The sequence below is a fragment of the Terrapene carolina genome, unplaced genomic scaffold, assembly GCF_002925995.2.
Source record: "Terrapene carolina triunguis isolate 2854851 unplaced genomic scaffold, T_m_triunguis-2.0 Scaffold84, whole genome shotgun sequence".
Classification (NCBI taxonomy): domain Eukaryota; kingdom Metazoa; phylum Chordata; order Testudines; family Emydidae; genus Terrapene; species Terrapene triunguis.
The window spans coordinates 12,780,485-12,797,695 of record NW_020664435.1 but is presented as its reverse complement, the minus strand read 5'-3'; the positions used below and the strand labels follow the sequence as shown (position 1 = coordinate 12,797,695).

The 17,211-nt window shown below is 44.6% G+C and overlaps 1 protein-coding gene across 1 annotated transcript in view; it reads left to right on the top strand.

The window, feature by feature from the left end:
• The window catches only part of PLEKHA8 (pleckstrin homology domain containing A8), a 42,251-nt gene extending 28,668 nt beyond the window's left edge, over window positions 1-13,583 (top strand). The window contains exons 9-14 of the mRNA XM_024209587.3: window positions 702-787; window positions 1,191-1,249; window positions 3,329-3,459; window positions 9,014-9,084; window positions 10,192-10,253; window positions 11,195-13,583. Of these exons, the coding sequence (XP_024065355.2) occupies window positions 702-787; window positions 1,191-1,249; window positions 3,329-3,459; window positions 9,014-9,084; window positions 10,192-10,253; window positions 11,195-11,392 (607 nt within the window). The 3' untranslated portion in view covers window positions 11,393-13,583. The remainder of the gene's footprint in view (window positions 1-701; window positions 788-1,190; window positions 1,250-3,328; window positions 3,460-9,013; window positions 9,085-10,191; window positions 10,254-11,194) is intronic.
• The last annotated feature ends 3,628 nt before the right edge of the window (window positions 13,584-17,211 follow it).

Genomic DNA, 17,211 nt, shown 5'->3' with positions numbered 1-17,211 from the left:
GCATGTCTAGTTTGCCTTATTCAAATGAAGCGGGTGTGTAATACAGTTTCTCCATTGAAACTGTACAAAAGAGGCAGTAGTGTAAAATAGAATTCTCTAATGCTTAAGAGATGTAGGAACAGGCTGAAACAATGATAATCAGTTCCCCACCCCCAAATTCAGAATCTGAGATCAGGGCCCCATTGCACTGGGCACGGTACCTGCATTTGGTGAGAAGAGCTTACAGTCAAAATAGCCAAGACACACATTTTCTCCATTTCACAGGTGGGGAACTGAGGAGCAAAAGCACATGTGACTAAGATCACATGGGAAATTTGGGTTCAATCTCTGGCATGGTACCGGTCTCTTTGAGTTCCGGTCCAGTGCGTTAACCATAAGCTCATCCTTCTGTCCTCACCAAACAGGCATAATGTAAAATTTGCCTTTGTCAGTAAATGCGTCTGAATCAAAGATCTGATTCCAGCTTTTATACTTGTTTGTGAGCAAGCAAACGAGGCGTATCTTGTCTTTGTATATAAAACTCGTGATTTCCATTCAAACATTCGTGTCCCTTACAGAACAAAACTCAGTATGTAGTTCTTGTGAAATATTGATTGCAGTGTGACCACCTTCCAAAAAAGCAAACCCTTCTTCCATTGTTTGTGGGTAAAGTATGACAGGAGTATTTAACGTTTTTTTTGTGTTTATACTGGAATCTCCAGGTTTAGTGACATTGAACTCCAGGAGGGTGACGGCATACCCACAGAGGAATTTCTGCAATCGTGTTACGCGATAGTGCCAGTTTTGGGTAAGTGGTTACTTACTTTCACTACAGTCAGTGTCTCTAGCAGCTATGCCATGAATCCTTTTTGATTGCTGCCTAATAAGAGAAATGGCTGAGGTGTGGCTCAGGCTCATTAAGATCATTCAGTTCTTTAATCCTATTTGAGGATAAGGATACTGACTTCCTTTATAAAGTGCTTTAAGATCTATGGATAAAACTTGCTATAAGAGCTAGGTCCTATTATTTTGGTGTCTTTGGCTCGTGTACAGAGTGGAGTTTTTGGCCCTGTAACAGAAGGAAGAAAAAGACATCTTTCTGTTTCTCCTTTTAACTATTCAGAAAAGCTTTTTGGTAGTAGGTGAAATAGATATTTCTGAGTCATGAGTACTAAGAAACTGCTTTAAAAATGTTGCCTTCTTTCTTCTAGACAAACTTGGACCAACAGTCTTTGCTCCTGTTAAAATGGATTTTGTAGGTAATATCAAGGTAATAGCCATTTCTAGCACTGACTTTTCAACAAAACAAAACTTAAGATATTCTACCTAAGACTAAACAGATGCTGAAACACTCAAACAAATAGTGTATAAATGTAGATACCTGTTTCCTTAAGTCAGGGTGCACAACCAAACTGATATCTAATGATATGAACAATAATCCTATACTCAATCTATTGAATATTTTAAAATCATAGAAATTAGATAGGCCTTTTCTTTAGCAAGTCCACTATTCCACACTCCAGACAATGCAGGATTGGCCCCCAGTATATGTACTTAATAAATAATAATAATTGCAATTTCTCCTTTTGTGATTTTAAATGATTCAAGGGGTGGGCTGCTATCACTTCTGTTGGAAAACTATTCAGCATTCTTATAGATCTCACCATTAGAATAGGGTTTTCCCCTGATAATTCAACGTAACTTTTTTACATTGCTTAGTTTCACCCCATTATTCCAAGTAATACATTCTTGTGCTACTCTAAAGAACTCCTTTCCCTCCTTGCCTCTTCCATCTTTTGGATGCAATAGGTGGCTTGTTCCATCTTTAATACCTGAGAGTTTAAAGATGTGTTTAAAACCATGAGGTAGGCAGAAATTGAGTTTACAATCTACTGATCTCTAGTACCCACACGGTATCCATTACCCAGCTGGCTTGCTGTTACAGTTATGACTGTATGTAGAAACACAGAGTGACATAGGATCTAATGCAATACAGTAACCCTTACAAAGGAAGTGTGTGGTGTGTTTGGAGCAGGTGGAGGTAGGTCAGGCATATGGAATATACAGGGGTGGGATTGGTATCTGGAGGTTTTGTAATATTTGCATAACGCTCCTATTGGTCAGATCAAAATGCAGAAAGGGACGTTACACTGTGCACTGTAAGTGCAGAATATTTTTTCAACACAGTCCAACTTTTGTGTGTAACCAGATTTTTTTTAAACTCCGTTTGAGTGATGGCCTGGTATAAACCATTCAGCATGCTAGATTATAGTGGTTAATGAATATGATTTAAATTGCTGTTTAGATTCTGTACTGATAGTGTTTTAAGTGAAGGCCTCACTAGCCACATCCGCTTTGTTAATGCTGTAAGCTGAAAAGAAACATTAGATTTCCTTCCTCAAGCAGAAGCCAGAGAGTACTTTGTGAGACCAGGTCCTCAGCTGATATAAATCAGCGTAGCTCCTTTGAAATCAATGCTGTTTTACACCAGCTGACGAGCTGCCTCTGAATCTGAACATTTACTTTTGGCTCCAAGCTTGAAAAGGTTTCGTGTGCTACTCGCAAGATGAAGTAAAAGAATATTTATCACTTAAAAGAAAACATTAAACACCTAATGGGGAACATAACTTATTTCAGGCTTCAAAGAAATACTTTTTAAAAATGGAAAATAAATAGCTTTCTCGCTTACCCAATGTGCCTGCTTCTCTTCTACCACAGCACGAGGTGCTGCTGTAGCTACTAGCATTGAGCAAGTGCATAAAAAACATACAATTTAACAGAAAAGAATGCTGTAGAAACCAAAAAGGACTGGGAAAGATAGTACTGAGAGTGGAAAGGCAACATATATCGCCAATATATACAAGAAGAGCCTGTTAAGACAGTCTTATTGCGTTGGCTTGTGTTTTTTACAAGGGTGGGTTATATGAAACAAGCTACATTTATAAAAAAAATAAAACAAACATTCTGAGTCTCGTATAGAATCTGGTGCTCCAGCTGCCACTGTAGTAATACCTTAACCATGTTTTTCTTTTCCCTGAAGTGCTCAGAGCATGAACTTCCCTCTCTGAAAGTTGAGGTATTCATTTTTCCCGGGGAGAATGGACAGGACTCTCTTCAGGGCCCGTCACTCCACTCCAGATTTAAAATGTCAGGGGGCTGTTGAACAAAGCAAGGCACTTTCCCCCTCAGATTTGGAGTCTACTACTCCATGTACGCTGCAAGGAATTAATCTGGGAACCGGAATTCCTTTTGTGTGTGAGAGGCCTGGTAAATAGCCCTTGTGAGCCAGAATGTTTTTGTTATTTAAAATGGAACCATGTAAAAGTATAAACTGTTGCCTTCTCTTCAGAAAATAAATCAGAAATATATAACCAACAGAGAAGAGTTCAACACTCTCCAGAAGATAGTGCTCCATGAAGTGAGTGCTGAGGTAGCACACGTTAGAAACTCTGCAACAGAGGCCCTTTTGTGGCTAAAAAGGTAACTGCCAAGTGTCAAATCTTCAGTTTAATTGTAGGTGTTAGGATGTTACCCAGATCCCTTCACCGATGTAGATCAGTCTCAGGAAGCAATTCTTGCTAGTTTCTTTGCACACTGGAGTAGTCCAAACACACTGCGTTCAAATTTAACATCCCAGTTATAGTCCCAGTATTTGGCATACCAATCACAAGGTCTAAATACCCACTTTTTCCTAGAGAAATAACTGAATAGTCTTGTTGGGTAACTATTCCTGCCACGCCTCTGAGTCATCCAGAGGACTTAGGCCTGGTCTACACTAGGCTTTTATGTCGAATTTAGCGCCGTTATATCGAATTAACCCTGCACCCGTCCACACCAGGAAGCCATTTAGTTCGACATAGAGCTCTCTTTAAATCGATTTCTGTAATCCTCCCCAACGAGAGGAGTAGCGCTAAATTCGACATGGCCATGTCGAATTAGGCTAGGTGTGGATGGAAATCGACGCTAATAGCTCCGGGAGCTATCCCACAGTGCACCACTCTGTTGACGCTCTGGACAGCAGTCCGAGCTCGGATGCTCTGACCAGCCACTCCCCCGGGAAAATTTGAATTCCTTTTCCTGTCTGGGCAGTTTGAAGCGCAGTTTCTGTTTGGACACCGTGGTGAGCTCAGCAGCAGTGGCAACGATGCAGAGCTCTCCAGCAGAGATGGCCGTGCAATCCAATAGAAAGAGGGCCCCAGCATGGACGGATCGGGAAGTCTTGGATCTCATCGCAGTGTGGGGCGATGAGTCCGTGCTTTCAGAGCTGCGCTCCAAAAGACGGAATGCAAAGATCTATGAGAAGATCTCTAAAGCCATGGCAGAGAGAGGCTACAGCCGGGATGCAACGCAGTGCCGCGTGAAAATCAAGGAGCTGAGACAAGGCTACCAGAAGACCAAAGAGGCAAACGGACGCTCTGGATCCCAGCCCCACACATCCCGTTTCTACGAGGCACTGCATTCCATCCTAGGTGCGGCCGCCACCACTACCCCACCAGTGACCGTGGACTCTGAGGATGGGATATTGTCCGCGACCGGTTCCTCAGCGGACGGGGAAGAGGAGGAAGGAGATGAGGAGGACGAGGCAGTAGACAGCGCTTACAACGCTGATTTGCCCGACAGCCAGGAGCTCTTCATCACCCTGACAGAGATCCCCTACCAACCCTCCCCAGCCGTTACCCCAGACACAGATTCAGGGGAAGGATCAAGCTGTAAGTGTTTTAAATATCTAAATATTTATTTACAACATAACTGGCGTATTTAAAATATTAACATTAGCTAAAGTGCTTTAAAACATGTAAACATTTATTTGCAACAAAACAGGAAGATTGAAAATATGAACAGTGGGTAAAGTGCTTCAAAACATGTAAACAGGAAAGTCAAACAAAAGGGGAATCAGTGCAAAGTGTATCATGATTTGTCTTTTTTTGGGCGCCTCAATATATAGTCCGAACCATTTTCAAAAAATTGCACAATGTCCGCTTCATGATTATAGTGCCCAAAACCCTGCAGTCATTTGTCCCTCCAAGGGCACCTAAGCCAGGAACTGGTCAATGTAACCGGGGATAGAGGCGAGATCCTCCGGGGAGAACTCCTCATACACCTCCTGCAGGTGTTTTTCCAGCCTCATCAGCAGGTTCCTGGGCAGGGAGAGCTTATTAGGCCCCCCGTGGTAGGACACGTTTCCCTGCCACAACGCCAGCAGGTACTCCGGGATCATGGCCTTGCACAGCAGTGCAGCAAATGGCCCCGGTTTCTGCAGGCTGTCCCGTAGCATCTTCTCCTTCTGGCTCTCGGAGACCTTCAGGAGGGTGATGTCAGGCATGACTCCCTGCTGTGAATTAGGTAGGGGAAAGTTAGTATTGGGACTGCTTGCTCGTCCCTTTACAGAACTGCAACCGCCGGTTTACAGCCACGCGGTTTACAGCCGCGAGGGGGTGGGACAGGGCCAGAGTTCATGCTTGCAGGATTGCTGCCAGCAGAGACTCGCATTGCTTTCTATGTGAAAGGAGGCCAGTGCCACTCTTAAAGTTTTAAGCGGCCACAAGTCTACGGCTTACCATGTTTGCCATCTAGACAAAGTCCGGTGTCCTGCCCTGCTCCTCAGCTCGCCACAGCAAGACCGCAGGCACTGTAGGCGAGGGCCGAAATTCGACCTTGTCCTCAGTGCGCGTGTGATAGGTGCTCTGCATGGTCTTGTTCACGGAGCAAGACTATGTTCTCTGTTCACAGATACATTGCTCTGTCTCAGGAATCCACTCCCTTTTTCCAATTCCCACAGCCACATCTGCCCAGAGGCTAGCGCACATTAGGAGGAGGAAGAAGAGGACACGGGAAGACATGTTTGCTGAACTAATGGAATGCTCCCGAGCACAGGCAGCCCAGCAGACACAGTGGAGGGAGAACTTGTCCCAAATGCACCGGGCAAACATGGAACGGGAGGAGAGGTGGCGACAGGAGGACAGGCAGGCTACTCAAACGCTGCTTGGACTAATGAGGGAGCAAACGGACACGCTCCGCCGCCTTGTGGATGTTCTGCAGGACCGGAGGCAGGAGGAGAGAGCCCCGCTGCAGTCTCTCTGTAACTGCCCTGCCCCGCCACCAAGTCCCATACCCCCCTCACCCAAAGTCCAAACACGGAGGGGTGGAAGGGGCCGTGAAAAATTTCACTCCACCCCTGCGGACTGCTCTACCACTAGAAGGCTCTCATTCCCCAAAATTTGAAAAGTCCTTTCCTACCCGCCTCACACAAGACCCCGTCCAAGTTTCACCCCCCCGTTCCATGTGCGGTTGTTAATAAAGAATACGTTTCTGTTCATTTCTGTTTCCATCCTCTTCTTTTGGAGGGGAGTCTGTCTGAAGGGGGGGGAAGGGGCTTGGTCATTGGACAGGACAGTCACCTTTAGCAGGGGGCAGGTGCAGCAGCAGGGCACATATACAGTGCAGTGACTAGTTATCCTAGTTAGTCTGGGAGGTGGTTTTCATGTTTTGTGTGGTGGGGGCGGTGGTGTTGCTCTCTGACTTGGTGGCGGGGGAGGGCAGTTACAGATCTTATGCAGCGGTCCTTACCCTGCATCACAGAGCCGCGCAGCAGGGGATCTGTAACCCTCCTCCCCCTGCAAGACAGTCACATAGCCGACATATACACGCAGTCCCGGCCAGGAGGGCTGGCAGGCTCCGTTGAAACAACCAGTCCACCACCGCGGAGCCTGTCATTCCTGGAGTTTAGAAGCATCATTTGCATCACAACCCTAAACCCGCCCCCCGCCACAGTCTGCGTCCCAGGTTTAAAACATTCCCGCGAAAACAGTAATAAAGACAACGGTGTCCATGAACAAAACAGAACAGATTTTATTTTTTGGGAAGGGGGCGAAGGGGGTATGTAAGTGGAGAGGATAGTCGACGGCAACTGGGTAAAGAAACGGGGGCAAGTTCTGCCTCTGTGTCCACAAACTTAAAAGTCACTGGGTACCCTGCTCAGCCTTGAAACTGGCTTTCAAAGCCTCCCGGATGCACAGCGCGTCCCGCTGGGCTCTTCTAATCGCCCGGCTGTCTGGCTGGGCGTAATCAGCAGCCAGGCTATTTGCCTCAACCTCCCACCCCGCCATAAAGGTCTCCCCCTTGCTCTCACACAGATTGTGGAGCACACAGCAAGCTGCAATAACGATGGGGATATTGGTTTCGCTGAGATCACAGCGAGTGAGTAAGCTTCTCCATCTCCCTTTGAGACGGCCAAAAGCACACTCCACCACCATTCTGCACTTGCTCAGCCGGTAGTTGAAGAGTTCTTTTTCTGTGTCCAGGGCGCCAGTATAGGGCTTCATGAGCCAGGGCATTAGCGGGTAGGCTGGGTCCCCGAGGATCACTGTAGGCATCTCCACATCCCCAACAGTTATCTTGTGGTCCGGGAAGTAAATACCTTCCTGCAGCCGTCTAAACAGACCAGAGTTCCTGAACACGCGAGCGTCATGAACCTTGCCCGGCCATCCGACGTAGATGTTTGTAAACCGTCCCCGATGGTCCACCAGTGCTTGCAGCACCATTGAAAAGTAGCCCTTTCTATTGATGTACTGGCTGGCCTGGTGGCCCGGTCCCAGGATAGGGATGTGAGTCCCATCTATAGCCCCACCGCAGTTTGGGAATCCCATCGCGGCGAAGCCATCTATGATGGCCTGCGCGTTTCCCAGAGTCACTACCTTTGACAGCAGTACCTTGACGATTGCCTTGGCTACTTGCATGACAACAACCCCCACGGTAGATTTGCCCACGCCAAAGTGGTTCGCGACTGACCGGTAGCTGTCCGGCGTTGCAAGCTTCCAGAGGGCTATGGCCACTCGCTTCTGGACAGTCAGGGCTGCTCGCATGCGGGTGTCCTTGCGCTTCAGGGCAGGGGACAGCAAGTCACAAAGTTCCAGGAAAGTCCCCTTCCGCATGCGAAAGTTTCGCAGCCACTGGGATTCATCCCAGACCTGAAGCACTATGCGGTCCCACCAGTCCGTGCTTGTTTCCCGGGCCCAGAATCGCCGTTCAACAAAATCCACATGCCCCATTGCCACCGTGATGTCCTGGGCGCTGGGGCTCGTGGTTTCTGACAGCTCTGTGCTACTCTCCGACTTCAGGCCCTCACGGCGGTGCCGTAGCCTCCTCGCCTGATTTCTCTGCATCTGCCTGTGGGAAAGGTGTATGATAAGGTGCGAGGCGTTGAGAACGGCCACAACTGCAGCGATGGTCGCAGCGGGATCCATGATCGCAGTGCTGTGGCGTCCGCGCTGTCACTGATCAAAAAGTGCGCGAACTGATTTCCCGCCGGCGCTTTCAGGAAGGGAGGCAGGGCGGTAGTGACTGACGGATGACGACAGTTACCCAAAAGCACCCTCGCCACATTTTTTTACCCAGAAGGCATTGGGGGCTCGACCCAGAATTCCAATGGGCAGCGGGGACTGCGGGAACTGTGGGATAGCTGCCCACAGTGCACTGCTTCCAATGTCGACGCTTTCCCTGGTAGTGTGGACTGACAAAGTCGAATTACTGTCCTTAGTGTAGACACACACGTTCGACTTTCTAATATCGATTGCACATATTCGATTTAACTAAAATCGAACTACTCTCGTAGTGTAGACATACCCTTAGACTACAGCACATAAACTCTGACTTGGAGCACAGCCTGTCTGGGGGGTTGGGGAGTGGTGACTGAAAGGGATTAGTAATGGATCCATCTCTTTACCCAGACGAAGAAAATGTCTAGTCAATATTGTGTTTGCTGTTACAAGTGAATAGGCCAAGAGACTTCACATGTGTTTTCTCCAGGCATTTCCACCTAGGCAATGAGACAGGGACTCTGCTCACAGTGAGCAGCCTTTAGTAATGTCCCATTTTGGCCAAAATGGTTTAAAGTGTTATGTGAAACCAATGATTTTTTGTATGCCTACGTAGTGATGTTACACACCCTTCTATTTCACTAAGCAATTTTTGTGGGGGCTGTCTGGTGATAAATATTTTGCCCTTTTTTTTTTTTTTTTTGGTTTCTTCCTGACAGAGGCTTAAAGTTTTTGAAGGGATTTTTGACAGAAGTTAAGAATGGAGAAAAGAATATTCAAACAGCTCTGAGTAAGTGCCAATTGCTTTATTGTTCTTACTTTTTTATTTATATAATTGAGCTTTTTCTCCATTGGGTGGTCTTCTCTTATTAATTTTAAAATTAGTATTCCCTGTAGCTCACCTTTAAGAAATACCTTCTCTGAAAACTGGAATCTTGAGCCAAAAACCCTATTTACAGATAACTGTGTACGAGGCGAGTCTTTATTTGATGGGATTCCCCTCCCCCCCCCCAAACTGTATGTTTACATGTAGTTACATTTGGGGTTGTTTCCCCCCCTCATTTTATCTTAAAGCAAGTTAAAACTTGTTAAGAAACTTTATGCTTATATAGGGCTTTTCTTTACTGAGCCTCTTGGCATCCCTGTGAGGTAGGCACAGTAACTGCTGTATCTGTTGTTTACATGGGAAAGCACAGTGCTTAAGATGTTAAACAGCTGGCTGTGGGAGCTGCTGAAAGTGCACAGAGCTGAAATGACAGTACTAGGCACGTAGTGTTTGCTCAGCCCCTGTGCAGAGGGTCTTCCCCATAGTATGGTGCAGTTGGCACAGTGCTCAGCAGCTTGCACTGAACGGAGTACTAGAGAGGAGAACCGTGGGGGTGAGGCATGGGCAAAGCTAGGGCTAATCAGATAACAAAAATTGCACTTGCAAATAAATTGGTCTCCATTGACAGAGGATTTATTGGGTAACTTATTTGCCAAATTCTATTTGCCCATCTGTAGAAATGGTCGGATAATGAAGAAACGTACCGGTGAATAACTTCCTTCATTTGCAGAAAATTGTTAAAGCACTTTTCATGAAATAATGTCCAGCAAGTAATCCAAGCAGCTGTATCCAGGGTGGAGAATTCTCCCATGCCCTCCAGTGAGTGCAGAGAATGTGTGGGGCAGCCAGTATTAGGCCTTCTGGTTACTGTTACTACCAGCCACAGGAATAGTGGCTAACTCGCATGGGCTTAATTGAGAGCAGGGGCAGATCTGAGCACTGGCTGTTTACACTGAAATGCTGTGTGGAGTTGTAAGAAAAAATCCTCTCTCACAGCCGGGTGGAAGTGAGCTGGAAGAAAATTTAAAAATACAGTTGGGAACTTTATTTTTTCTTTTTCTTTCTTTTAAGACAACGCTTACGGCAAGACATTACGGCAGCATCATGGCTGGGTTGTGCGAGGGGTTTTTGCGGTAAGTGGCTAACATCTTAATTGCTGACTCAGCTAGTCGGAATCTTGGCTGCATTCACCTGTACAGTCTTATGCTATGGTCGATACCTGATAAAATGTACTGAAATGTAAGTACCGAAAGAATTAACGAGATGTTCAGTTTGTCAGATCTCTGCCTCAGAGGCAAGGGTTAGGGCTATCATTTCATGTTTAATGTTTGATTTTTACGGAGAAATCTATTTTTCTTTTAGTTAAGAATTTTTGTCTATTTTAGGTTTAGTCTGGAAATGTCTCTTGCCACACATCGTATAGGGTCTTTTCTAGGAAAATAAAAATAAAGTCAGAATATTTTAGTGTGTGTCATTAACGATATCTTTTCCTAATATTTTTAAATGAATTTCTGGAAGTAGGTTCTGTTTCCTCAAGATGTTCTTACCTCCAGTGCATGAAACATTAGAGTAGAGTTGGAGGGAAGATTGAAACTTAATAGTTGTGAAAACAAGACCCACTTTACTCAAATAGAGTAACCAAAGAAACAGGTTGTCCTACCGCACAGCTAGCAGCGCCCCCTGGTGTCTGTTGTTATAAATTGTATTGGCGAGACTATGTAAAGTCCCAGCCAGATGTAAATACAATGCTTTTCATGATTGAAGGCGAAGCAGCAAGATTTGGGGTAAAATTATTTTAAAAAAAAGTATGGGACTTAGACTTCCAAGTTTCTGAGTTCTTGAAAATTAGACATAGGCTCCTTTTGAAAATGTACCCGTGTTGGTTATTTTAATGTTTTTAAAGTCTAAATAAAAATAATAATAAAAAATCACCACTTGTAGTCACAAAATATGCTGTATAGGCACTTCCTAAAAATCAGGCCTCTGTAAAGTGTCTCATAATGGGGATGCAAAAGTTGAAGCATCAAAAGTCACTTTCCAAGTTTGAGTTTTTAAACTTCTATTCCTCTCCCAGTTAGCTTTAAGGGCAGCACCAACATATGAAGACTTTGTGGCAGCACTGTCTGTGAAGAAGTGTGATGATCAGGAAGAAGCTTTTTATAATGCAATGCAGAGAGACCTCAACATTTACTTGCCAGCCATGGAAAACCAGCTGAATATCTTGGACACTCTCTATGAAGTACATGGTTTGGAGTCGGATGAGGTAGTATAATCACAGTGACACAGTACCTCAAAACTTCAGGCACTGCATTTGTTAACGAGCTTTTCTGAATGCCGTTTCTCTTCATTGTATCTTTAGCATGGGAGTTGGAGGAATCGGTGTGCGTGTGTATTTTTAATCCTTGTTTGTGTTTAAATGAAGAGGTGCTGTTTCTTTGAAGGCCGCAACTGTCTGCATGGTGAATACCTTTGGGCTAAATAATTCTTTTTTTTACATGAATGTAACAGAGCAGAATTAGGCCTTCTTGCTCCAGTGCATACTACTGGCATCACACGTGCGGAGGGGCAGCTTTGATGGGAGCACAGATGCTGTGCTGATGTCGTCATTTTGCCCTCACCCTGTTCTGTGCCTGTCCAAGCTGTGATGCTAGTCTCCATTTCACTGGTCTTCTCTCCATCTGGGCAGCTCTAGCCCTGCCCCTCTGCTAGAGAGAGCTGTGCTGCACTGATAGCAGAAGAGGGGGCAGTAGAACTCTACCTTATTAACTGAGTGGTTAGTCTGGTCCCATCTTGAGGTAAATTTGGGTTGCATCCTTGTGTTTTATACTGGTGACTTGATTTTACTCGCAGCCCTGTTTTAAAAAAATGTAAAGGCTGTTACTGCAAGTGTTGCTTTGATGGCCAGGGTCCCTGGGCCTCCCCTAAGAGTCAGCCCGTCACACTAGGCATGCTCTCCCTGTGCTTTTCTAGGTACTCTCTACCTCCTCACAGGTCCATGAAAACAGGATTGTCTCTTCCAGTGCTACTAGGCACCTGCTCCTGGAGCTGTTCTACCAAGAAGCTCCTCCTGCCTCATCCTGTGAGGGAGTGTGTGTGTGTTTGTGTGCAAGAGAGAGAGACAGAAAAATAATCCTTAAATTCACTGTGACACCAGCCTTGTTGCTAATGTCCCAGCAGGGGGAGGCCTCTACATGGCAGAGGGAGAGAAGGTTGTCAAGATGCATCACCTTGATCTTGGTACTAGTATCTTGAGTGCTTCCTTTGCCCTTGTGTGGTTAACAAGGCTTTAGTGCTAAGTGCTGGAGCCATTGGGCCAGATCCTCAACTGATGTAAATTGGCAAAGCCCCATTGGTTCCACTGGAGCTGCGCCCATCTACAGTAGCTGAAGATCTGTCCTGTTGTATTTACCCTGGTAATAGACAGAATACACTTTTCAAAAGCACCTAAGTATCATTGAAAGTCAATGGGACATAGACATGTAAGTGTCTAAGTCACATAGTTGCTTTTGAAAAGTTTGCCTATAGCCTTCTTTTTAAAGGGCCTATTCAAAACCAAATCCCATAACTGCTGCTGGGTATTTGTGTGGTTTAAACACAACCAACAATCTAACAAATTATATAAAAATGCTTCTAGATTAGCATTTGGAGGGGGTGTGGGTGTTGGTTTTGTTTTTTGCCAATGGGGGTTACAAAAGGCTGGGTTTGAAATGAGTCAGTCCTAGGGGGGGAATATAGTTCTTCATAAAACCATCACACATTAGTGCAGCTCTAAGTATATAATCCAAAAGTGTCTAGGTTTGACAGCGAATTAAGGATAATGGGGATTTTTGCCATGCTTTCCTCCCACTGACACGAGTAAAAGTCCACTGGTACTGTTGGAGTCAAGAATTAATAGCTTTCCCTGTAGTTAGTCAGATGATTAAAAGGTGAAATTTGACCTCGTGTAGAGGGCCAGCACAAAGTATTTGGACTATTTAGTCCCACTTCAGGGTTTAAGTAGATCTTTAGTGCATAGGACTTTTGCTGGCCTTCTGCATGGGGTGAATTTCACATTGTACATTAGAGAGAAGGAAGGAACACTTCAGAATGAAGGCCTTGGGAAAGTGGTGAGCCATTATAAATAGAGTAGAAAACAACTCTTCAGAGGCATTTTGAAATTTTTGTTGCCATCTCGCAGGAGAAATGCTTTTGCTTAGATCCAGCAAATCAAGGATACCAAGAGGATTCTAGTGATGTGCAATGCACCCTGTGCCTGGATTCCTATAGAACAGGTTGTTTAAGCTTAATTCCATGGTTGAAGCACAGCTATATACTTAGCACTCAAACCGTTCTATCCAGAGGACACTAAAATTTTTGAAGAAAGCACAAAACAGCTATAGGAAAAGACCAAAAACTTTAAATTTGGTGCCTGAGGGAGACACCAAAAGCAATAGATAAATAGTAATTGGCTTGATTTTTTTTTTTTTTTTTTTTTTTTTTTTTCAGAGCTGTGGGTGCTGAGCCCTTTTGAAAATTGAGGCATTTTCTATTGGTGCTTACATATAGAATTGAATATTTTTTGGCCAGAGTTTGCTTCAGTTATCCCACTACCTGCAGTACTAAGAATGAAGCCAGGTACCCTTGGGATTTACACATGTAATTCTCTTTAGCATAAATGCTGAGTAATCCACACAAATGTCAGTAGAACAACTCCAGACCCTGTCCCCCAGTGAGTGGGTTCTTCAGGGTGACAGCTAAGGTTCTTCACTGTGGGGAAGTTGGCTTCGTAGCTCTCCTCAGGATGCTCTGGGAAGATAGTGATTGCACAAGTAGCGACTACATTTTCACACCCACAGTGGAGGAAAGGACTGAGAGACCCTCTTATAAAGTAAATTTTAAAAGAAACATTGTGAAGTTAGAATGAATAAAAAGTGGAATTTTCTTTTGCTCCAAGCTTCTCTCATAGTGGGAGACGGTTCCCAGCATTCACATTTTTACCAGTGGGAAAATCCAAACTCACTGGTGCAAAGAGGGGAAGGATCTTAATTTCTAAAGTAGAACACCGTTAGCGACCTCATTTGAATTTTTTAACTTCAGAACTGACATTTTCCACCAATCTTACTGCTTCTGATAGTCAGACAGACCAATTACTGGCTTTGCATAGGTGGGGCACACTCCTCTTCAGAAGAGTTTCCTTGTCTCCATTCTTCCTTGCAGAACTGGCTCTTTTACTTGCAATTGGCTGGTCAGGGGCTTTCTAGGGAAACAGTGACAAAACTGAATAACTATTCAATATACCAGATTGCCAGCCATGGCCCAATATGTAGTCACTTGTTCTTTATAATTACTAAATCAAAGGAATCTTATTCTCTATTTTTCTGACTAACACCACTGATAATTTTAAAGTTTAAAGACAAAAACATGTTGTTGTTGTTTTCCCCCGAGTGGGTTGACACTTTTTAGTTTTAAAGAATTTGTGTTTGCCTCACAGCCAAGCAACAAGCATGCATCTTGGAACTGATCTGACAGCTACAAGATTAAAATGTGGTTTTACTCCCACATGCTGATACTGTTATAGCCCTGTTTTGCATACCTTACATGAACGGCATTGATTTGTTAACCTTTATCAGTATGAAGTTTTACATCTGTTTCCTTTAGAAATGCTTTCAGCTATTTCCTTTGTCTGACAGTTGCATACTCTCAGGGATTCTACATAGCCATGGCAAAAATATAGTAGGCTTACAATACAAGGCTGCTTTTTGTGTGAAGTTGGTATAGTTCAGTTCAGAACTCCAGCAAAAAGTATGACACTAGCACAGACTATCCAATGCACACGTTTGCTAAAACGTGATACATCCCAAGGCAATCTGATACTAATACTATAGAGAACAATAGCTGTCAGCATATTTTAATAAAGGTCATATCTCTTTGTAATACTGTGTCACTGACATTAGAGCAGAGCTCCCTAATAATTCAAATAGAGAGTTCTGCTTAGAAGTGGATGAGCTTTTATTTGATTTGATTTTGCTATTTTTAAAACAAATGTACTCTAGCATCCTTTTCAATACTTTAACACACCATAATCAACAGTTGCACGTGGCTGCTCCCTAGCATCAAGGCACCATGGGTATGTTCTGGTGAACTATTAATACTCAAGTGTTTAGAGATATAGATAAATGGATCACTGAAACATACCCAGGCGTCTCATCTTGATGTTATAGTATGGCCCTTAACTTTTAAAAGCAAAATTTTAAATTTGAAGTTAATTTTAAACAAGTGTTTGGTATTTTAAGGGCCATATGCTTTCACTCTTAGTAAAAGTAATTTATAGTATATCAATAGTTTGGGCTAAAGTACAGTCACTGTTTACATTACATTGCACATATTTCATGGTTTAAGAATTGTCAAACTTTTTTTTGTAGTTACGAGATTTTATGTATTTAAATATGCTGCAGTATTCTCCAGAACGGGTCTAACGCTGTAGCTTATGCCTACGTCGATACTGCACTTCCCGGGTGTGTGGCCATTATAGAATACTTTTTTTTAAAATAAGGGTTCCACTCATTCAGTGGACTTCCTCCCCTCATTTGTGCTCCGAACTTCTGTTTGGTTTTTGCAATAGGTGGTTAAAAGAACCCCGGGTTCCCTTGAGGCACTGTTACGAGCAATAGCCAAGCCCTTGCAGGGCTAAAAACTCCCATTCACCCGACCTCTCCATCTCATGCCTGCTTTGCAGCCAGCTATGCTGCTTTCAGGCTACAGTGTCTCCTGTGCAAAGCTAAAATGGGGAGTTTGAAACAGCCACAGTGCCAGTGTATTAAAGTGATTAAAAACAGAGACTTTGAAGATGGGCCCAAGCTCAGAGCTGAACAGCCAAGCGAAAGGGGGCTCGTGAAGAATGCGCTGCCCTTCTTTAAAGTGTCTCTCCCTGGTACTGCAGTGCTTTGCTAATCACATTAAAACTCTGGGAAGTTTTAATTTGACCTTTGAAATCTAAATTTCAAAGTAGTGACAGTTTCTAGCTCTTATTGGCGAAAGCACAGTTTCAAAGATGGACTCATTTCTCTCTGCTTGCCTGCAAAGTGCTGATAAGAAGGCAAGGTGAGAGAGAAGGGACAGCTGAATCCAGGGCCCCACTACCCTGAAAAAACTAAAGGCTTTAGGCTTCCACATGGTCTCCAAGTGTATAAAAATCATTTGTGTAGCAGGGTAGCGTTGTGGGAGGGGACGGATTCCTAGCACACAAGTGAGACTATCCCATGATAAGTCTGGACCAACCTATGGTTCATGTGGGGGTTTAAACAGTGCTCAGAAATCAAAATGGCCAAACTAATGAACTTGAAAACTTGGACTTCATGGTCTAGAGCAGTGGTCCCCAAACTGTGGGGTGCACCGCCCTAGGTGGGCGTGGAGGAACATTTGGAGGGGGTGCGGCGGTGCCCAGGCCAGCCCCCACTGGGTGTGGGATGGGAGCACTGCTCTGCCCCCTGCCGTGGCTCCCAGCCCCAGCCGCAGCTCCTGGCCCCAGCCATGGCTCTGTTCGCGACTCTGCTCCCGGCTGTGGCTCCAGCCCCTGGTTCCCAGCCCTGCCATGGCTCCAGCCTCAGCCCCAACCGTGGCCACGCTCCACTCCTGGCTCCCAACCTCATCTGGGAGAGATGGGGGGGCACCGTTAGAGGGGGAGGTCACGAGGTAGAAAGTTTGAGGACCATTGGTCTAGAGTTTCATTTTGCCCCTGATTTAGGAAGGTCTTCCTGTTCAGGACTGCACTTAAGCATGTGTTTAACTTTAAGCACACATCTAAGAACTGTCCTGAACATGGATGGTCTAAAGCATATGCTTAAGAGTTTTCCTGAATTAGGGTCTAAAACCGATGTGTGTGTGTGTGTATGTATATGTGTGCACACTTGTGCAGATGCCTGATTTAAGCACACAAATCCCCCATTGCATTAAAGTGCATACTTGCTCAAGATGTGGATGTTAGCTTTTTTTAATATACTTATCTTATTCTGTAACTAGAGGGACACCCCAGAAGTGCCAAAGGCTTATTTCATATATTAATTTTCCCTGTTTCAATATCCTGACTAGGTTTTAGCTCTAAGCTTGTTTTAT